General features: G+C 35.1%; 1 protein-coding gene and 1 long non-coding RNA gene across 2 annotated transcripts; both read left to right on the top strand.

Annotated features, from left to right (window-relative positions):
* Nucleotides 1-15,502: 15,502 nt before the first annotated feature.
* Nucleotides 15,503-22,941, top strand: LOC131949957 (uncharacterized). Its single transcript, XM_059311928.1, has 4 exons — nt 15,503-15,623; nt 20,192-20,308; nt 20,439-20,717; nt 21,136-22,941. The coding sequence occupies exons 1-4, from the start codon at nt 15,534-15,536 to the stop codon at nt 21,427-21,429; spliced, it is 780 nt and encodes a 259-aa protein (XP_059167911.1). The 5' UTR covers nt 15,503-15,533; the 3' UTR covers nt 21,430-22,941.
* Nucleotides 16,141-18,016, top strand: LOC131949958 (uncharacterized). The gene is made up of 2 exons (XR_009388262.1): nt 16,141-16,357; nt 17,881-18,016. It is a non-coding gene; the product is annotated as an uncharacterized LOC131949958 (long non-coding RNA).
* Nucleotides 22,942-23,618: the final 677 nt, after the last annotated feature.

The raw sequence follows: 23,618 nt of genomic DNA, 5'->3' as shown, positions 1-23,618 counted from the left end.
AATTCCGCAGGGGGTCCCTGAGTCCACTCAGCTCTAATGGGTACCTGATTTACGTTTGGGAAAGTAAAGGCGTCCCTGAGTCCACCCAGCTCTAATGGGTACCCGTTTTATGTTACGAAAAGTAAAGGCGCAGACCACGAAACCTCTTATATGCCAAGGTCACAGAGAAAGGTAAACTCTACTTCATCTGCCCCATTGACCACCACGTTTTGAAAGGTTAACTTAACTACAAAACATCTCTTTACAACCTGATAAAACGTAAGACAATTCAGTTAATAATGTAATCAAAATGAGCTATCAAAATCGCTGTTTAACCAAACAAAATATGCAACAAACAAAATTAAACAAAGCATAAAAAAATCGTATAATAAAAATCTAAGCCTCTTATTCGCTACTAAACTAAAAAAAACAAATTTACATTACTTGTGCTGTTGTTCTTAGTGTGACAAGAAAGTTTTACGGTAATCCACTTCGCTCCCCAATAGACATTTGCTGTGTACTATTGGATACCCTCCCCTTGCTTAATCTTAATCTCATGGACAGCCCTGACAGACGTCCACAGCACAACTACGAGGGTTGGATGAGCATCGTTGACTGTAGAAAAATACGGTGGAATATTTCCAAAAAACCAGTGCGGGCACAGGGTCCACAAGGTGGGGAAAAAATTTACTTCAGCGTACTTTAGAATAATCCGTTGTAGCTTAAGCGAGATTGGATATAGATCAAAGCTTAGTTCGAATGTCTTGACGAACATTCGAATGTCTGTTTTCGCTGAGGTTTTTTTTTTCTTTTGCACAGCAATAGTACAGTTTGTCTTTCAACACTAAAACTAGATCCAGTACAACACATTTCCCCCTACTTTAAGACTAGACCATTTACTATGTCAACGACACAACAAAACAACAACAAAACAAAACAACAACACGACATAACAACAACACGACATAACAACAACACAACATAACAACAACACGACATAACAACAACACGACATAAAAACAACACGACATAACAACAACACAACATAACAACAACACGACATAACAACAACACAACATAACAACAACACGACATAAAAACAACACAACATAACAGCAACACGACATAACAACAACACTACATAACAACAACACAACATAACAACAACACGACATAACAACAACACGACATAACAACAACACGACATAAAAACAACACGACATAACAACAACACAACATAACAACAACACGACATAACAACAACACAACATAACAACAACACGACATAAAAACAACACAACATAACAGCAACACGACATAACAACAACACTACATAACAACAACACAACATAACAACAACACGACATAAAAACAACACGACATAACAACAACACAACATAACAACAACACGACATAACAACAACACAACATAACAACAACACGACATAAAAACAACACAACATAACAGCAACACGACATAACAACAACACTACATAACAACAACACAACATAACAACAACACGACATAACAACAACACGACATAACAACAACACAACATAACAACAACACGACATAAAAACAACACGACATAACAACAACACAACATAACAACAACACGACATAACAACAACACAACATAACAACAACACGACATAACAACAACACAATCCAACAATACAAGCTTACAACACACAAAAATCAACAACGACGACTGAACAGCATTACACATCACAATAAAACCAACATCACAACCAACCAGCAACAGTGCACCACATCCCCTATACTAACATCAGACAACACAACACTATACATCACAACCAACCAGCAACAGTGCACCACATCCCCTACACTAACACGACAGCATATTATGACGTGGAGTTGACCTATGACGTGTTTGCCCACATAAACTGTCTGACGCTAGTAATGGCTTCTAGTTAAAGTACACCAGGCTGGGATACTCTACTCATAAGACTCAGCACTGTTGTTTTCATGTTCTAATTATGTTTCCAATCATCTGCACCGTCATAAGTCGGTTCTTGTTTGTTTTTGTTTTTTATATTTTTCAATTTTCACACGTTGACTTCTAAGAGTATTTTTGTAAATATTTTGACAGCTGTGTTGTGAGAGTCTATTTTTGGTGGTATTTTTAACTTAACATATTTTTTTTTTTAAAAACAAGAAAAAAAGCAGGTTTTCTTTGAAAGCTAGATCAAAAGGCACAAATATGGAGTTGAACTGCCGGTCAAAGTTTTATTTTGTTAATCGGTTTAACTCTAAGTTCTGTAAAGTTAATGGTTTGATGTTGTTTTTTTTTTTTTTTTTTTTTTTTTTTTTTTTTTTTTTGTGTTTTCTTGAAAAAAAAATGAAACTTCTGAAAAGTCTGAAATGTTTTGTTGATTTTGTTATAAGGCAAACTGTTAAATATTTCAGTACAAAAAATGTTAAAACCCGTTCTTCTTCTTCTTCGTTCTTAATTTTTAGTGTTGGGAGGGATCGAGCCTTATCCGCCAGAGGGTTTGAACTCGAGACTTTTTTTTTTCGAATTTATCAACCATGAGATTTTACCGACTCGACCATGCTTCCATCACAATTAAGGATTACGTGTCAACTGGTTATGTGCCATTAGGCCATTGACTACGATTTCAGCCTGCTTTTCTTTTTGGATTTGCTTCCGTAGCCTTTGTCCAACCAAGGACAAACTACAAGGCAGCAGTTGTTTGATTTTGGAGTTGTCTCTCATAGAAGAGTGGCTGTCCCCAGCTAACGAGCCTCATCTGCCCGAGGGTTCGAACTCGAGACTTTTCGATTTAGCAACCTTGAGCTTTACCGACTCAACTACGCCGACCTCCTTAAAACCCGTTGAATTCGAATGATATAAGGATTTCCCCTCTAAAATAACAATTTAAAACTGAATGCACTCTTTAAAACCAACTTTACGATAGAAATCATTCTAATTTTTTTAAGTTCCAAAACAGAATATCCGCTTATGGTTAATTCTAATAAAATATTTGCAACTTGCAGATCTTTATGGGGAGAGTTACGTAAAATAAAATTTCGAGAAATTTCCCAATGTAGTTTTATTTTTCCTAACAATATGTCCCCACGTTGTTTATGAGTCTGAGACATCTTTTAAAAACATCGATCGGAAATTTTAAACGAGCTGAGGAAAAGGCCAGTTCATTTAACACCCACGTGAATAGACATTTCTATCCTTAAGCCTCGCCCATTAGCTAGACCTTTCTGTCCTGAAGCCCCGTCCATTAACCTCACGCCCACATAGCTAGACCTGTCTATCCTAAAACCCCGTCCATTAATCTCACGCCCACATAGCTAGACCTGTCTATCCTAAAACCCCGTCCATTAACCTCACGCCCACATAGCTAGACCTGTCTATCCTAAAACCCCGTCCATTAATCCCACGCCCCCATGACGAGACTCATCTGTACTAAACCACCTTCATTGTTTTTGTTTTGCCCTAAATCTGCCCATACTTTTGTTTTTGTACAATTTTAATCATTTTATTTTCATCGAGTAAAAAAAACATTTCCCCATAATAAGTAAAAAAAAAAAGACATTTCAAGTTTAATTAAAAAGTAAATTAGTCTTTGCTTTTTTGAAAAAAATAGTAAAATTATTATGGTCTTTGCGGATATGACATAACAAAAATTTATTTATAGGAGTTATTTTTTAAACGTTTTAGATTAATTATTTTGCCCATAACTGAAAAGGTAAGTAAAGTTCCCTTTTCAAACCTGACGGTCTGTAGAGCAAGTGAAGTAGAGTTCACTTGTTTCTGTGACCTCTGCATATGAAGAGATAGTGTTGTCAGCACTATGCCCAGCCGCCTTTACTTTCCCTAACGTGAGTTAGGTACCCATCAGAGTTGAGTGGACTCAGGGACGGTCTACTGACTTGAACCCGGATTCGAACTCGAGACACACGGGTTAGCAGTCCAGCTCTCTACCGCCACTCTGTCTCAACTGAAAAGTGCAGAAAACAAAAACTGTTCCAAGTCATCGATAACCTGTAACTATAGTACGATGTCTTCACACATGTACGCAGCCAACTGCATAGTGTCTTGACACATACACTGCAAATACTCTTTTACGGTGTACATGGACATATAACTACCCTATTATGGCTTAACATATACGTATACTGTTTGTTGTCTTTAAACATGTAATTACTCCATGGTGGATGTACACACACATAAAGGGAGATAATCTCGATGTTTTTATCTTTCTTTAACCAATACAATAACTTGTAAGGGGACAGGGGTTATATTTATTTACATCTGAAGGGAGATAATCTCGATGTTTTTACCTTTCTTAAACCAACACTATTACTTGTAAGAGGGGATAAATCTACACATCAGCAGGGAGATAATCTCAGTGGTTTTTTACCTTTCTTTAACCAATACAATTATATGTATGGGGGGATTAATTCAAAACACCAGAAGGGAGATAATCACATGTAAGGGGAGATAAATCTAAAAAGATAATCTGAGTATTTTTACCTGTCTTTATCCAACACAATTTTTTCGAAGGGGAGATAATTATCTCCGCTCGACGGCAGATAATCTAATAAATACAATCACTTGTACTCTTCCTTCATGTTCTCTGTGGTAATGTGGGCTGGTCCCAATATAAGCAAGTCAGTCCTTGACACAGCTGTAGGACACGACCCTCTAGGCCTGGTCGATAGGATCTGATTAGTGGACAAGTTTCGTTGGCCAGATGGCGGCTGAGTCCTTGGCCTAGCGCCTAGGGTGGGTTACTGTGTTGGCTTGGTTGGGATCTAAGGTGAGAGGAAGGGGATTGTTATGTGGGCAATATTACTTGGGCCACATTGAGTGGGCCACATTGAGTGGGCCACATTATATGGGCCACATTGAGTGGGCCACATTATATGGGCCACATTGAGTGGGCCACATTATATGGGCCACATTGAGTGGGCCACATTATATGGGCCATATTGAGTGGGCCACATTATGTGGGCCATATTGAGTGGGCCACATTGAGTGGGTTACACTGAGTGGGCCACATTGAGCGGGCCAGATTGAGCGGGCCACATTATATGGGCCATATTGAGTGGGCCACATTATTTGGCCACACTGAGTGAACCACACTGAGTGGGCCACATTGAGTGGGCCACATTGAGTGGGCCACACTGAATGGGCCACACTGAGTGGGCCACATTGAGTGGGCCACACTGAGTGGGCCACATTGAGTGGGCCACACTGAGTGGGCCATATTGAGTGGACCACAAAACAAGATACATACATAAAAAGCCTCAAAGTTTGTACTTAAACCACCATAAGGTTTAAAAGTGTTAACAGTTAACATAACCCTATCCGAAATTCAAATATTTCCAGTCTTCTTCTTCTAGTTGGGTTTATTTAATTCACTGCAAACATTGACAATATAATGATACATTTGGTCTTGACACGTAAGTAGTATATATTATATATGTATATATATATATACATATATATATATATATATATATATATATATATATATATATATATATATATATATGTGTGTGTGTGTATATGTATATATGTATGTATACTAATGAGGCGTGCTAAATTTTAAGTAGACGAAAACTTCAATTTGATCGGCACTTTTCTCACGGTTTTATAATAGCCTTGACCTCCCCTTCCCCCCACCCCTTACACCCCCTATTTTTATGATTGGCCACACACGGACGCAACAAAAAATCTGCCCCGTTTTTCTCATGAACATACACATCCATACAGCAATTCACTCGCTTCTAATCCTTGCCCTCTTCATCCAACTTCGATAAATGCGTCTCATTTTCTTTTCTAGATAGCTCTTTTCGAGGTCTAAAAATAGAATAAAGGCGGGATAACGCTGGTGGTTTAAACTTCAGACGGATTTTCCCGGGCTATTTTTTTTTTATTGTTTAAAAAAAATCTATTGTGGAAAAATTCTATTAAACTTGAAATATTTATTTTCTTTAACAGCTTTTTTTTTCCTAACTTCCAACTGAAGAGAGCCCTGGCGTCTACGAGTGGAGTTTCTCTCTGTAAGTTTCGACAACAACATCACGAAGCCGACGATATCGGCCATTATTATCAAACTCTCGAGGAGTAAATTCAATGTGTGGGACGTGGTTTTGTCAGCGGAAGGGAAATGACCTTCAGAGAATCTATGCTTCTGGCTAGCCTTGACCTTAGCTTATCTTTTCCTATATCAACGGCTACAGAATAGAAAATGTGAAATCGACGGCTCACAAAATGGGAAACCGAAAAACAACGGTAAATAATAGGAAACGGGAAGACAACGACTAAATAATAGAAAATGGGAAACAACATTTTTCGATTTAAAAACAAAGTCTATCTCTGATCAAATCCGTAATGAGAGTTCCTAGTTTCGGGTGACTAATTGCCTCGTGATTTTTCTCAGACAAATAATTTCTCAGATATAGACTAAACACACAATACTTTCCCAGATATAGACTAAACACACAATAATTTCTCAGACATAGACTAAACACACAATAATTTCTCAGACATAGACTAAACACACAATACTTTCCCAGACATAGACTAAACACACAATAATTTCTCAGACATAACCTAAACACACAATAATTTCCCAGACATAGCCTAAACACACAATAATTTCTCAGACATAGACTAAACACACAATAATTTCCCAGACATAGAGTAAACACACAATAATTTCTCAGACATAGCCTAAACACACAATAATTTCTCAGACATAGACTAAACACACAATAATTTCTCAGACATAGACTAAACACACAATAATTTCTCAGACATAGCCTAAACACACAATAATTTTCCCAGCTGTAGCCTATACAAATAATAAATTGAATTTTAATAATTTTATTTACAAACTGTCCAGCAAAGGAAATCGATTGGCAGTTCTCTCTTCCTGTTAAACGAAATCGCCTTGGGGTTTCAGTACAATCTCACTAGGGTAATACAGTAGTTGAGTTCGTTGTTTTTGTCAGTGTTGCTGATTGAGTCAGATTTGAAGTTAGGATCATCACTAGGGTTTGGATTATGGTAAGGGCCAGAATAAGGAAGAAGGAAAATGCCGTGATCATTTTTGGGACAAGTATTAGGGTTAGGTAGCGATGCTATAAAAAATTATAAACGACACAAGAGCATATATAGTCTATGTAGTATATATATAAATATATATATATATATATATATATATATATATATATATATATATATATATATATATATATATATATATAGCGATATAATCTCCAGTTTACAAGTACACAATTTACGTTAAGGTAATCTATTAACGCTTTTTGGTGGTATTGAAATAAGATTAAAAAGAAAAGAAAACTTGTTTAATTGCATTTATTATTATTATTGCAGCCACTAATTTAGCGTCATAGAATGTCTGGTTTAAAGGGCACAATTAATTATCGGTTCCATTTGTTAAGAATTATCTTTTGTTTATCGATACAATTCACGTTCACGTTTGTGTGCCTTTATTGCTTGTTTTATTAAATATGCAAACAGATGCATTTATTTTTGGGTTTTTCAATTTCTTTTTGTTTACATTTAGCACGTCGCAAGAAGAATGAAACTTCTCACAGCAAATTTGGCCAGAAAAAAAGGCTCCTTACAGGCCACATGTAAACCGTGTTTACTTGGAGGTGAAATTCCTCTTTCTGAAGCAACTCATTCAAGACTTTTTTCATGTATGTAATTACGATATAGATAGTTTTATGTATGTGTTTACGACATGTGATAGTTTAATACATGTGGTGACGATGTGTGATAGTTTTATGAATGTGATGACCATATTTCATAGTTTCGTGAATGCGTTCATGTGATAGTTTCATGTATGTGATGTACCATATATTATCGCTTGTTATATGTGGTGGCGTTATGTGGTAGTTTCATGAAACCTTCACACGTTGAGCAACGTTCCTTTTTTCATAATCTCCATCTCTTCTCCCTGCTCTACGTAACTCACTTTTATCAGCGGCCGTTTTCAAAATCTTGAGAGTCCATGGTTTTTCATCACTTTTACAGCGACCTTTTCGAAATCTTGAGAGTCCCTGGTTTTTCATCACTTTTACAGCGACCTTTTCGAAATCTTGAGAGTCCCTGGTTTTTCATCACTTTTACAGCGACCTTTTCGAAATCTTGAGAGTCCCTGGTTTTTCATCACTTTTACAGCGACCTTTTCGAAATCTTGAGAGCCCCTGGTTTTTATTTGTATTCCGTCCAGTCAGCCTCGATCACGGTTAGAATGCTGTTTATTGTGGACGGTCAGAACAATAATGTGCTAGAGCAATGAACGGGAATAAAATAATTAACTGCTTAATTAAATTGATCATATTTCTCTGAGCGTTTTTTAAGTTAAATTAAATTCAATGCAAACGAGAATGAAAAATCTATTGTTCTATAAAATTGTTTTGAGACATTGTATTCCTAGACCGGCTTTTGCTATGTTTTTAAACTTAGAATTGTAACTTATATTATAGGTATACAGTTCAGTTTTTGTTTTGCTTGACCACTGGTGCTTGTGACTTGCCTAGGTAAACTTTTTAGCGCAATTTCCATTCTGGAGAATTGCGTTTATTAACTCGTCATTTCTGGGAATGTATGGATGGATGAATGTATGGATGTATGAATGTGTGTCCGGGCTTTAAGTCGTATCTCCTCCTCAACGAAGCAATATCGATGACTAGTTACAAAAGCAATTATGTTAAGCAAGTTACGAGGATGAACATAGGCCATAAAAATTCAGGGTTTCTTTCATGGATTTCCCGAAAAAGCCAAAAAACCTCGAAAATATGCAGTTTTTGGCCAGTGTTCCCTCTAAGCTGCGCGGCTGCGCGGCCGCTCAGTACTTTCAAATGTGCCGCGCAGACATTTTCTGACCCCGCGCACAGATTATCAGAACGTCCGGCGAGCCTTATTTACAAGGAAAATTGTGGTCAGTGATTTGAATTAAGCGACATTTTTAGAGCCTGTTTTGTTAAACGAACAGTCTTTGTGTTTTGGGGTATAAACAGAAACCATGGTATCACTGACTGGGGGGAGGGGGTGACCTCGGTTGTCATAGCACAGGTCTAGTTTATGACTTAACTCTCACCTGAGCGGTGCTGTGTGACACTCCCATTGCTTGATTTAATGGTTTACCCGAAAACCGACCGGAGCTGACATCTAATACCTGCGTTGTATTGTGAATTGAAGCTGACCCTGCAAGTTTTTTAAATCGTCGCTGCCCCCCCCCCCCCTCCCCCTCATCTTGAAACTTTGACGATTAAGCCAAGTCAGATGCAAGTTTTACGTTACTTAAGGTGGATGTTTTTTCTCTGTTTGGTTTAAAGATTTATATATTATATATCTGATTCTTGGGATTATTACGTGCATGTGGATCGAAATGTTTTAGTACGCACACACTGCTTTGGTAAATCAGGAATAAATGTCCACTACTGTGTGCTATTTGAAAATGTTGGGGAAAAATGTGTGTAACAAGCAGTACAACAATGTGGAATGTGGCACCAAAAAAGCTATAGATTCCTTTAAACTGGAATGGCTCAAAGTTAAAGTAACAACCGATACGCCAGGATCAAAGAATGTTTCGGTTGAATTAGAAAGCATCTACAAATATTCAGATGAGATTGGACTGCTAGCACTTGTAACAAAACCAACAAGAGCAACGAATTGGTCACAGGAAAACTCTGGGAATCATGGGCGCTTGATTACTGTAAACGTCATTTATTGTCTCGTGTTCACGTAGGAAATGTTGCGATTTCGTACAACCGCTCAAATGGGACTGGTCTTAAACGTCTGCTGGTTGAAACTAACCATGAGCGAGGAAAACTAATTGAGCAAAACTAGCGCCAGCGGTCAAACGAGGTTCAAGTTCGAATCCTAACGGATAATGTTCTTCTCACCATAAGGATGAACGCCTCGATGCTGTCGGTACAACTGATTCATAACAACATGGGGAAGTATGTTTCTATACCAGACAGTTGGCGAAGTAAGAATTACACCTTTGAGTTTGTTTAAGTAATCAACGAGGTTGTTGTAAAGAACATACTGACAGAACTTCGAGCAGCATCATTCCACACGCTTATAGTTGATGAAAGTACTGACATAACAGTACATAAAATGCTAATCCTTTATTTTAAATTTCGTCCAGTCAATTCTGTATTCTACCAAATCGTATTTAGTGGAATAACTCAGCTCTGAAAACAGCCGTAACAAAGCACTACACTACATTAAAGCCAAGAAAAGTGTGAGTTAAACGAAAGAATCGACACAAGGCAAACCACACAGTACATACAATCAGTCTGCGACCATTAAATGTTAGGTTTCCAGGGGATGAACTGCAGTTTTGGGTATCTTTTTTTATTCTACAGGTTTAAAAAAATGTGCATTTGAGTTTGGCGTCAAAGATATCAAAGAACTGTGCGTAAAGTACAAAGACCGGTTACGTACAACAAATGATCAGTTAATTACCACCCAATACAACGACTCCAAATTTCGATAAAGTGAAAAAACTCAAATCTGTTTCTGTAAATTATATGTCTGAATATGCAAGATTTGTCAAAACAAAGAACAATTTAGCTCTCTTGCAAAGTTAAGTGACATTATTGTACCTTCCAAGCATGCAGTGTTGATTACGAACAAAGTTTTAGCCTTAATAACATAATAAAAGTGCAAGCACGAAATAGACTTGAAGCCACACATTTGGAGAATCTAATGCAAATTAAATTATATCTCAATGCTGGAGAGGATGTGGATTTAAACAAAGCATATAAGGTGTGGAAGCAATGCAAGGTTAGACGTGAGGAATTGCAATAAATGTCCCTGAAAGGTTAGCTAATATTTGTTTTTAAGTCAGCTTTATTAAATGTTGCATATGTTAAACTATTGTGTTTGTATTACCGTTATGGTATTAGCATTATTACCATATGACTGTCTTACTTTAACATAGTAAGTCGACCATATAACTTGTTGTCTAAGTATACCTCTGAAAGTTTTTATTATTTATTTTTCATTTTGATGGTATTCGTATCTCCATTTAATTGCTTACGTTCCATTAGTCACACACATTATACTATTAATTTATCAAAATCTATGCCTTCATTACTCTGCTTAATTGCAAGCCTAAACATTAACTTGCCCAAGTCATTTTTAGCACCGCGCACACAACATATATTTTGCACACACACTCTTGGTCCTTAGAGGGAACATTGTTTTTGGCCCATATCTCGGCAACCAGACCACTTAGCGACTTGAAACATGTACCAATCGATTCCTGCCATAATTTAGAACAATATTGCCGAAGAAAGTTTTCAAAAATATCCTTTCGTTCGGTCACAAATTTTTTTTTTTAATTAATTAAAATTTGGGCCGAATTAGTAGGCATGTTTTTCCAACCACACCACACACGTCATCACGTTCAATAGCTGCGCCATCACGTTCAATGGCTGCGACATCACGTTCAGTAGCTAGGCGCGCAATGGTTTTTAGTCATGTTTCTCTATTGTAAATAAAACATGTAAAATACTGAAATTTTTTTTTTAATAAAAAACGTTTTAATAACTAACCAATGGTTTTACTAACCCTGCTCTTGATTTACGCTACGACAGAGCTATTTTTAGATAACATAAGGAAATTGCGCTAAAATTGTCACTAGACTTTTTTTTAATTACTTGTTTTAAATGGACTGAGTAAAACGTAATCAAGATATCAAAAACGTAGGAGTTGTAGTGGCACCAAAATATAAATTGTATAGTGACTAGTAAAAGCGCCACTTACCTTTTCAACGGGTGGGGAGGGGGGGGTCACCAACATAAATAACTATAATATAATTGGGGGACACAAAATTGCTAGTTCGCCCCGGAGACCCGAATGGGTCGTTACGCCTCTGAATGCTGGACGGACTTATTTATTTTTTGTTGTCTAGGATGGAATCTCTTGTTGACTGAATCCAGATTTTGTTTAATGAAAAAGTTTTCAATCCTTTCCGTTTAGACAAGTTCACGTTGTCCAGATTAATAAGAGAATCGTTTTTTTTATCTATGTATGTAAAGAAAAGGTTTTTTTGGTGGACCCTTAAGAAAAGCATGAAATTATTTTTTAAATTGACGAGAATGTTTTCATGTTTTTAAATACTTGGTTAGCCACGCTTACGGCGATATACAACAACAACCGTTGGCCATTAATAAACGGCTTTCATATTTCTTCCAGCCTGGAGGCCAGATTTAGTTTTTGTTTAGCGGCCAAAATGGTTGCACCAGCTGACAACGGATGTGACGTCATTTCTTATGACGTCATTTTTTGTATGACGCTAACAGCAGCGATTTAGTATAGACTTTGGGGAGAAGTGCTATTGTTAGTCAATATGATTGAACATGGGTGTTTTATTTTTTTGTTGATTTTTGTTGTCAAGCCAATCAAAAACATTGACATATTCCCCCCTCTAATGACGATAGTGTAAATATAGAAAACACTGAAATGCATGATGACGTCACCGGGAACTGATCAATGAAATGAGGTATTCACAGTTGCTATTTTAGTACATTCATAATTTTTTTTACTTTCGTTTTAAAAACTTTGTCTGAATTTCTTTATACGCTTTTTATTAAAAACTAAAATCTGGGGACAGCAACCCATCTAGGAGAGACAACTCCAAAATCTAACAAATGCTGCCTTGTAGTTTGTTCTTGATTAAACAAAGGCTGTGGAAGCAAATCCAAAACAAACAAAAAAACAGGCCGAAATCGAAGTCAACAGCCTATATGGCGCTTCTCAAGTTGGCACATAATACTTAATTGGTATTTGGTGGCTAAAATAGTTAAGATGTCTCTTGTACAAAATAGTTTTATTTTCCTATTTTCAGTGCATTTAAAGACTTTCTGGCTGCGCCACTGCTAACCTTATGTACAAGATATGCCATTCACAGCGCCACGTACGTATTCATTTCACTTGCATACTAGTCTGTATTTTAAATATTTTATGAAATCGCATATTAGATTCAAGACAACAGAGACATTTACAACTAAATATTTCAGACATATTTTGTCTCAAATATCGATTTTTTTTTTTTTACAAAACAAAAATCTAAAGCCCGTACATGACACACGTAGATATATAACTTATATATATATATATATATATATATATATATATATATATATATATATATATATATATACAGAGGCGTAGCGAGGGGGGGGGGGTCGAGGGGTGCGGAACGCACCGGATGACACCATTTAGGGGGGTGACATCAAGGCAAAAAATAGCAAAATAAATTGAGAAAAACTTAAGGGGAGGAGGGTGCAAATCGAAAGTTTGAGGGGGGGGGGGGCGGGGGGTGCAAATCGAAAATTTGAAAGCTTGTTCCCGGGAAGGGGTCGCCTCTGGGGGGGTGACACCATTAAGTGCCGCACCAGGTGACATCCGACCTCACTACGCCACTGTATATATATATATATATATATATATATATATATATATATATATATATATATATATATATATATATATATATATATATATATATATATATATATATATATCGTTAATTTGTTCCAGTGAACTTGTCTGCATGTTGGGTATGTTTAATCTTACATGAGATAACCTTTGTCAATTATCAGCCGACTCCTGCCAGATATCTGTCGAGAAGATAATTTGTATCCACTCGGTGCTGAGATAATGAGAATATTCCACAAATCTGTGGACGTTTTATGCACGTAATATCACATCAATCACTTTTATGGGACTTTTTTGCATATTCTGTTTAAAATTTAAAGACACGTGATCGTTGAATGCGAAAAAATTTATATATATATATATATATATATATATATATATATATATATATATATATATATATATATATATATATATATATATATATATATATATATATATATATATAAATATGTATATATATCAATATATACATATGTATATGTATAACTTAAAAATGTTTCTAGTAAAATCTTGCAGCCTTGTAGTTTTTTCCACACTGAATGAACCCATGACCCCATATTGCATCGCCCACTTAGTCCGTAGTTGTTGTTGTTAATCTTTTAATATAATGATCAGAGCGTGGTACGAAAAGTGTGCACTCTTGTTCCAAACGTCACCCGTCTTGGATGAAGTCCTGTCTAGCTGTGACCCCAGGCCGCATAGGTTAATCCTCATCTGGGTTATAAACAAGGATCTCCCTCTTAAAATCTCTACCACACTTTTCACATCTCGTCATTTATCTATAACCCTAAAACTCGAAATATAGGTCTATCTGTATGCTACATCACGTATATATATATATATATATATATATATATATATATATATATATATATATATATATATATATATATATATATATATATATATATATATATAAGTATATATATATATATGTATCATACGCCGCTATTTAGTTGTTTTATTTTCTACTTTTCAGTAATTCATAATTTGTGAATTCGACAGTACCAACGCTGCCACTGAAAATATTTGCTTTAAAACACTATCAGTAGCTCGTTAAGGACGATAACCCCCCTCCTTTCCCCAACACCTACCCCTCCCCCCCCCCCCCCCCCCACCCCCTTCCGTGAAAGTAAACTCCTCTTCGTTTCCTCCCCTAAGTTTAAAATCGTTTCAAACTAAATTATCGGCCCTTTATAGTCGTCACTAAACCCGGCTCTACGATTGTAAACATTTAGCGTGAACCAACGCTCACCAGACCATGTAGGGGTGGGAGGTAGGGAGCGCGCTTACAGCTTGTTTTCTAGCGTCTCCAAGAAGAGAATTATATATATATATACATATATATATATATATATATATATATATATATATATATATATATATATATATATATATATATATATATATATATATATATATATATATATATATATATGAATTTCTATCTAGACAGACTGACGACTGACGACTGGCGACAGATGAAGTGAGTTAAATAAAAGCTTGTAAAAACGTTTTAATAACAAGCTTTTATGTAATGATGCACTAAAAAGTAGAAAATAAATTATAGACTACTATTTAAATAACTATAAATAAAAGCGTGGGTGTCTTCCTTAACATTAGTAAAGGTATCCAATAGATACTAAAGTGACCCACGCTTTTCTTTATAGTTATTTAAATAGTAGTCTATAATTTATTTTCTACTTTTTAGTGCATCATTACATAAAAGCTTGTTATTAAAACGTTTTTTATGAATTTTTTTTTAGTTATTTATTTTGCTTTTAATTGTAGATATAGATCTAGCTATAGGAATAAATGTAAAGAAATACTGGTCAACCATCTTTTCATTAAACATTATATTAATGAACGTGGAGTAGATCTATTTGTTTCAAGTTTCAATATTTTTAGGCGTAAAATCTAAAATATTTAAATAATTCAATCTACTTATACTAGTCTTATCTTTTATACTAATACTAAGGTACACTACTGATGCCGATAAGCGTTGGAAACTAAACGACAGTGCTTTCCCTTATCAACCGGATACACAGACGAAAATCCTTAGAAAAAATGGCTCTGACAGAAGACAGCAGGACGCTATGGATCGGAAATCTTGAAGATAGAGTGACAGAAGAGCTGTTGTATGAGCTGTTTTTACAAGTAAATGCTTTTATATAACCTATTCCTCATAATTACACTATAACCGCCCACTTACAAAATATTTGAATATTAGAACCGCCGGTGCCAATTATCGAGAATAGGTAATCACCGTAATGTTTGCGTTGCAGTTGCAGTGGTTCATTCTTTTCTTTATGAGCTTGTTCTAAAATCTAGATACAGAATCTAGTTAGATCCTAGAGATTAATATATCTTGATCTATATCTCTAGTGCCGGCAAGGGCGCCTCGTTGAATTTGTATTGATTTAATATTTTCTGTATAGGTCTACAGCCTACTTTGTACTTGTTCAATTTTCATGATTTGGAGAGTCTAGAAGTAGAAATCTAGACTAGATCTAGATCTAGAGATCTAGTCCCAAAAACTAAAAACTATTTCAGGTAGCAATTCTCATAAAAATTTAATTCGTCTACCCTAATTTGACCTATTCCATTGCAAAGTATATTTATTTTATTAGAAGGGACTAAAATAAGGCAGGAAACAGATTAGTACCGCAAAATGCATATTCGATCTTCGCCGTTCATAAACTTTCTAACCAGACATCGGTCGGGGATTTTGTTTATACTAATAAATAGAGCTATGTTTTTACAAGCTTCGTTAGCAACATTTTTGTGGAATACGTTTTTTATGACATTTTGTGCCGCGGCGAAGGATGCGAAGTATGCAAATCTAGACGGAATGGATCTACTTGGAAAAGTACGTGTACTGCACTAATAAGGTAAGAAATAATATTTTGTAAAAATAACTATTATTTTTATGGATTTTTCATTAGAAATGATTGCTGTAAATTATGAAAGTAAAAAAAAGTATATTTGAATGTGTTTTTTACTTTAATTTGAACAAAGTGAATGGCCATAATTACGACACATCGGCGTCGTTGAAAGCGGGGATTTCAGTTAATTTTTTACGGATATAAAATTGTATTTTTTTCCTCCGAGGCATGTATTTAAATAACAGTTTAGTTAAATGTATTTAATTCTGTAAAATATAAGTATTATTTTGCCGTAGATACTTAAAAAAAAAATGTTTATGATTTTCTGTCGGGGAAAATCGATATTCGCACCATGCACGTACACGTAGTAAAACTAGACTTATCTTTAAAACACGAGAATCTTGAGTACACTGCGAATAACAAAGTTTTTAAATTTTAGTTTACTTTTGACTTTAAGCCATTTGTTTTAAATCGAAATTAATTGATAATGTAATTATTTCAAAGTAAAAATTGTCCGTCTGAAATGGGTTCTAATCTTCGCCCACTGAACCAGCCTACGCACGACATTCGCGCGAGTCTGTTTCTTCGCAATAGTCTGTATAGTGTCGAGGGCTAATTCTAAAAAGAATCGAGTCCTTACTAATCCAATGTTTATTAAAATTAGGTACAATTGTTGGAACGCATGAGAAATAACAAATTAATATTTCTTTAAATCTATAGCCAAAAGAAAGTAGAACTTTATAGCTCTGTAAATTATGAATCGAGTGACGGCTGTCGTGAAAACGGGAGCCATTTTACTCTTTTTTTTAGGGTGACCTACTTTTATTATATAATTTTAAATTTCGTCGTTTTGATAAGCAGCCGAGTAGCTGACTACGCATGCGATATGGCTGGCACGTTTTGGGATAGGGATCGAGTACACAATAGAATTTTTTTTTTCTTAGAACTAAGCGTATTTTTTTTTTAAATCAAAAGATACTTACATATCAGTTGTTGATTTCAATTTCATTATAGAGCTAGATCTAATCACTAACTTCAGTTTTTAAAAGTGATTTTGCATCTAGATCTAGATATAGCGTATTTTCAAAATTACGTAAATCTAGATCTATTTTTTAGATCTAGATCTACTTACTATTTGACAACCGTGTCAGTAAAATGAGGTCAGCGCTTCCAGATTCTTAGGTTTTAATTATGTTTGTCATTTTGATCTATTATAAGTAGCATTAAAACAACTGCATCTATTATCAACATTGTTTTTATATGTCAGTTCTAATTATACATTCTGTTCATTACCAATTCTAATGAAATCGTATCAGGCCCTAACACCCTGTTCACCTACACTGACATTACACTTGAAAGATGCCACAGAGAGTCGTAACTTTAAATTAATGTTTTAAGTACTAAACAATTATAATTAGCCATGTAAATGCTGCAACTATATTAAAAATTGGCATATAGACATATTTTATTAATTATGTTTTTTTATATAGACCTTCTATATTTAACTCTGTTATTTTTTTCTTCCTCAGAGTGTTTCTAAAAGCCAGAATTTTAAAGGGGAGGGCGGTCGTTTTTTTTTCTCAAGAATAATTATAGAAATAAGCTATAAACTGGTATATTTTGTAAAGTTTGACATAATTACAAATAAATGTATGCCTAAGTGACATTTCTGTGTAATTATATTGTTAATTTTGTGAATTTCGTGGATTTTTAGACCTCACTACATTTAGATGTAAAAAAAAATCTCAGTTGAGTGAATGTGGTTAATCTACATTTTGAACGTGATGTAAATGTCTAGTGCTATTAATTTTTATATTTTTGAATTCCTCGATTGTTAAGCAACAAAATTGATATATAATATGTCAATAATTGTTACTTTGAAAATTGGCGAAAATCGACCCTAAAAGTAGATGCTTGAGGGTTGAATCTGTTTCCTGCCATAATTCATTTTTAAAAACGAAATAACTACCTATGTGGAGCAAACTGCTTCAATTTTCATGATTTGGAGAGTCTAGAAGTAGAAATCTAGACTAGTCCCAAGAACTAAAAACTATTTCAGGTAGCAATTCTCATAAAAATTTAATTTGTCTACCCTAATTTGACCTATTCCATTGCAAAGTATATTTATTTTATTAGAAGGGACTAGGCCTAAAATAATTCATTTTTAAAAACGAAATAACTACCTATGTGGAGCAAACTGCACATCGCCTAGTCTTCCAAAGGCCCTATGCTAGACAGAGAACAAATATGAATGTGCATGCGCAAGCGTTCCTTTGCGTATGACATTTAACTTTTCAACGTTGTGATAACCCCATTGAGATTGTCAAGGTGGTTGCGGATCAGTCAACTTGATTTCATGGCATCGTTCCATTCCTTTTAGCTCTGAGGTTTTGTTTCTTTCCTATTTCACTTAGGAAATAAAGCTGTTGTTGAACTTTTGAAGGTTTAGGGACAGTGTTTCTTTCAGACTTTTTCTCAAGGAGGACACGTAAATTTTTTTTATAGTCTCACCTTCAAATCAAGTAGACTAGTAAGAAAAGAATTTGTATTGGGAAAATTTGTCTAAAATTAAAACCTCAAATTCTGGGGTAGCCTATTGCTGTAAAAATTAAGTCTCACATTAAATTAGTCAAATATTCAATTTTGTTATTTTCTAATGTTTATATACTAAAATGTTTCTTTGGTTGTATATTATATGTGGTTGAAATTCTATGTCATTCTGTCTAATACACCTTATTTTCTCTGTTCCTTAGTGCATCCTGATTTTGAGCTTATTTTACCCTAATATATGCAATTTTTTAAGTAACATTTTAGATACAATCATGAATTTTGTGGTTTTTCTTAATTTATGACATTTCCAGCTTCCTAATCACATGAAATTGTTATAAACTTACTGATTTCAATTTGGGGTTTCAACCTCCCCTTAAGTCGATCAAATGTAACTAAAATTTTATTGCCCTTGTTATGATTTTTAATGAATATTATCTTTTACTTTTGAGGTCTGTTGTTGATGTTTTCTTTTATCTATAAAAAATGTCAGACCCATCTTACTTGTATGCAATATTCATCATCTTATCAGATTAATTAATAAGTTTTTAAAGTGCCTGAGTGAAACAACTGCCTCTTATTCCAAGCCAATACAAAAAAAGCATCATTTAACAATAAAAACTGTTGTTAGCTCAGTGACTGTCTGCTTACTATTTTAAAAATATTATTAATAAAAGCTATTTTGTGTTACAATAAGATAAATAAATTTTAAATGCCTATCCTTTTTTGTGCTGTGTAATTATGGCGTTTGTGCTATCAGTTTTGTATGCATATTGTTACTTATTAAGGGGTGATAAAAAAAAACGCTATTGGAAAATTATATTCTTTTATTTTAATTTGATAAAGCCTCTGATTATTAAACTACTTGAAACTAGCCAATTAGACCGAAACTGGTTCACTGACATTTAATTAGTGAAAAGTTTACCATATTTAATTTGTAAATAGGCTTGTAAGTTATTTTGTGAAATCCTGGTTCATTTGTTCTTAATTCTTAGGATGTCTTCAACCCCTACTCACTCTTGTAATAGGCTATTTTAATGTTCCCAAGACGTAACTACTCCAGACAATATTTATAGCGCTGTAATACAGTGGATGAAAATTCTTACAAATTATGTTAGCAAACAAAAACACCTCTCCTATATTTGTAACTAACTGTTAACACCCTCCCTTACCAGTACTTTGCTGTATTTTTCTACTCTATACTTTATGCATCGAAGAGCCTCAGTTAGTTAGCATTTGATTATCATTATAAATAAACCAATTTAAGTCATTAACAAGCCATTTCTTTCACAGACAGGTCCCATTGAAAGGCTGATCCTCCCCACTGAAGGTGAAGGTGAGGAGAAGAAACATATGGGGCATGCATACGTTGTTTTCCAACATCCAGAATCTGTACAGTATGCCTCACAGGTAAATCTTATTTTATATATATATATATATATATTTAATCTTTTGTGTTTTAACGTACACTATTTTCATTTTAAATGTTACTATTCTTACTTCCAACTTCCATGAATCAATTTCTTACCTTTCTATTTAGGTAATGGAGGGCTCATCTTTATTTGCACATCCCCTTGCAATCAAAGCTAGGGCACTCCCAGCCAATTATAAAAAGACAAACCTCAATGCCCAGGCCAAAGGACGATATGACAACAGCTCATTACGCGGGGGCATGAACAAATCGAGCACATGGCATGGAGGAAATGATTTTGCACCACGGGGTAGGGGCAACTTTAGGAATAACCGTGGAGGCGTTTCAAATTATGCCCAGAACACAACTTACAACACAGGCTACAACTATAACACCACAGGAAGTCAGGTTGGTACACTCAACTAGCTTATTTAGTCCTCAGATAGAGTAGTTTACAAAACAATGCCAGGTCTTTTTGTTGTTGTTGTTTAACAAAAGAAGTTATGGTTGTTTCAAATTGTTTTCTGCATATGATTTAATTTACTAAGATGTTTTTCCTTTAAATTTCATATGCATCAAATAGATATTTAGGCACTTCAATAAAAAGTATCACAACAACTGATGTTTCAACCAAAGGCCTGTGTCAAATTAGTATAAAAATAAAATAAAAAACAATAAGAATGTTGATTGAAAACAGGTGTGTATTAGCTCCGTTGGTTTAACTTGTAAACGAGTTAATAACTCTACAGTTAAATATTTATTACTTGGCTCATGCAAATTCTCTGAGCAGCGTTTGCAGTATCCGTAATGTCCTTTGACTTTTCAGCTAGCTAATTCAGGGTACTGGATGACTGGTCAGCAGCAGGCAAGTACAGACACAACCCAGACCACGTACAGCACGTCCAACACCTCCCTGGACGACAAGAGGCAGAGGCTGTTGCAGCAGCAGAGCGCGACGCTGGAGGCCCACCGCCAGATGCAGCAGGGCGTGATGAACATGTACATGGGCCAGAGCCAGTGGAACAACAGTGGCTACAGCACGGGCACGTGGAACATGGGCGGGGACACCACAGGTTACCAGGGATACACGGATCAGTACGGGACATGGTACCAACAGTAGCGCCTGGCTTAGGGTGAGAGAGTATTGGCAAGTGCTGGATTTGTGCTGAGTGAAAGGTTCTAGAGAAGTTATGGTACCTACCATACTACTGTCTGTAGAAGTTGTGGTACCTACCATACTTGTGGTTCCTTGAGTGAATGGTTTGGCTCAGTTAAAAAGTATGTTGAATTTGAGAGTTGCCGAACTATCTGGTTGTTTTGTTAATATGGGGCATAGCCAGGATTCCAAGGCTTAGGGGGAGGGTGCCAAAGGTAAAGGTTAATAGTGGTAGGAGACAAACATGATAGGTGAAGATGTCATTAGGGAATAGGGAAGGTACCTTCAGTGGAATTTGAAGCAAAGTCATTAGATTTTTTTTATTATCAAATTACATACAGCAGAACCATAAACTCAACTTTAAAAAATTAGACATTTGAATTTAAACTATACAGAGAGTATAGAACTACATACTAGATTATACAGAGCTATGTAAATGCAAAGTTTTATATAATACAATGATAGCTTGTTTACTTGTAAATATCAAAGTAATCTGGATATTTTTGGTAGGGATTTATGGCTGAATAACCTCCCTTTTCTTTCCCTGACCCTTGGCTATGCCTGTAAGTAACCAAAAACTTAGATAACTAATAAATTCTGATGTTTTTTTATAATACTTTGCCTACATTTAGTATTATAAGGTTTAATTTTCTCTGTGCTTTTGTGAATTTTAGTAGTTCACTTTAAAAAATAATGAATTGTAAATAATCAATGGTTAAATCCGTTGGACAACTCATTAATTTTTATGACAGCAAGTATGCAGCTGTTTTAATGAATTAGATGTTTCTGTATATTTTTGGTTTAGCTAGACATTAAGATTTGTATTGCTATTTTGATTTTGCTGTACACAGAGTTATGATTTCTTACTGATATGGCAAATGATTGAATATGATTGAATGTGGTTCATGTGAAAACACAGTAGAACCTCTTCTCCATGTGTCTGTTCAGCAGAATATTTCTTGTTTATTGAAGTGGTAGTAAGCATTTGCACTATTTTTTATTATCCTACAGACAAAAATAAATTAGGGCTTTGATTTTTTTTTGTTATTAAAAACTGGAGTAGGAAGACAAATGTTAAGTGACATCAGCAATTTTTGTACAATTGCTTTGGTGATGACTTAGAACTACTTAAAAGCATCTGTCGTCATGTCATTTTGCTTACACTTCTACCATAAAAGTTCTTGCTATGCTTACATAATTTTTGGGTGAAAAAAAGAACAAAAATCTGATCATGTTTGATTCTATTTTATAGCTCAGCCTCTGACTTGAGTCACACCATTTCTGTACCAATAGTTGCCAATGATCCAGGCAATGGTTCTATACACGTAGCTTATGTACTGTGAGGGAGTGGGGTGTAACTAAGGTTCTACTGTGTCTCTTCTTTGTTGTATACACAATTTTTGCCTGCGTGGTCAATTATTTCACTGAATATGTTGTTAAACATGTTTCCATTTTCTGTAAATAAAATGTTTCCACTCACCTCAACATTGTTGTGTGCTTGTAAAAATGTGGTGTGTTCATAACACAACCATCAGTGCTTGTGGTTAGATTGGTTCAAGTAATTTCTATTCAAATAATAGCACTTGACAGTAGAAAATGGAAGCTGTACCAACCATGTGAGATGATTCTGTCAATAAATATAATGCTAGGGGAGCTGCTTGGCACTTCTAGGTTATTGTAACACTGTAAAAGAAGTGGTACTATCACTTCAATATCAAGAATTAACAGTTCTATAAAGCACATAGAATTGTTACAGTTATGCTCTGAGAGAATATCTCATGATGGGATGGTGTACCTTTGGATGTCAGACACATTTCATATTGTTGATGTGGCTGAGCAGGGTGCAGGCCTAACTACACATGCATAGGTCATAATACTTCACCCCTGCAGCTAACTTACTATTTGTTTGAAACATGTCTACACATGCAGAGGTCAAAGATCATAATTCTTAACCCCTGCTTTGACTGGCTATGATACTCAGTATCAGAACATTTTACCAGATAATAATTAAAGACTGTTTAGGGTGTTGTCTGTGGTGGAGAAAATGTTTCCTTTAAATACATCAATTTGACATTATGCAAGTTAAAGGGCCATAACAACATCACATGTAAGGGCTGATGTAAAAAAATTTACGATTACATATATCAATTTGA

This window comes from Physella acuta, unplaced genomic scaffold (assembly GCF_028476545.2).
Source record: "Physella acuta isolate Inbredline_101_S28 unplaced genomic scaffold, ASM2847654v3 ptg000721l, whole genome shotgun sequence".
Taxonomy (NCBI): Eukaryota; Metazoa; Mollusca; class Gastropoda; family Physidae; genus Physella; species Physella acuta.
This window is presented reverse-complemented; position numbering and strand designations above follow the sequence as displayed.

Bases quoted from the DNA above. Each gene is read 5' to 3' on its own strand.
- LOC131949957 (XM_059311928.1), top strand. From the start codon at position 15,534: ATGGCTCTGACAGAAGACAGCAGGACGCTATGGATCGGAAATCTTGAA. The intron at 15,624-20,191 runs GTAAATGCTTTT...TTTCTTTCACAG, and splicing joins TGTATGAGCTGTTTTTACAA to ACAGGTCCCATTGAAAGGCT. The intron at 20,309-20,438 runs GTAAATCTTATT...CTTTCTATTTAG, and splicing joins CTGTACAGTATGCCTCACAG to GTAATGGAGGGCTCATCTTT.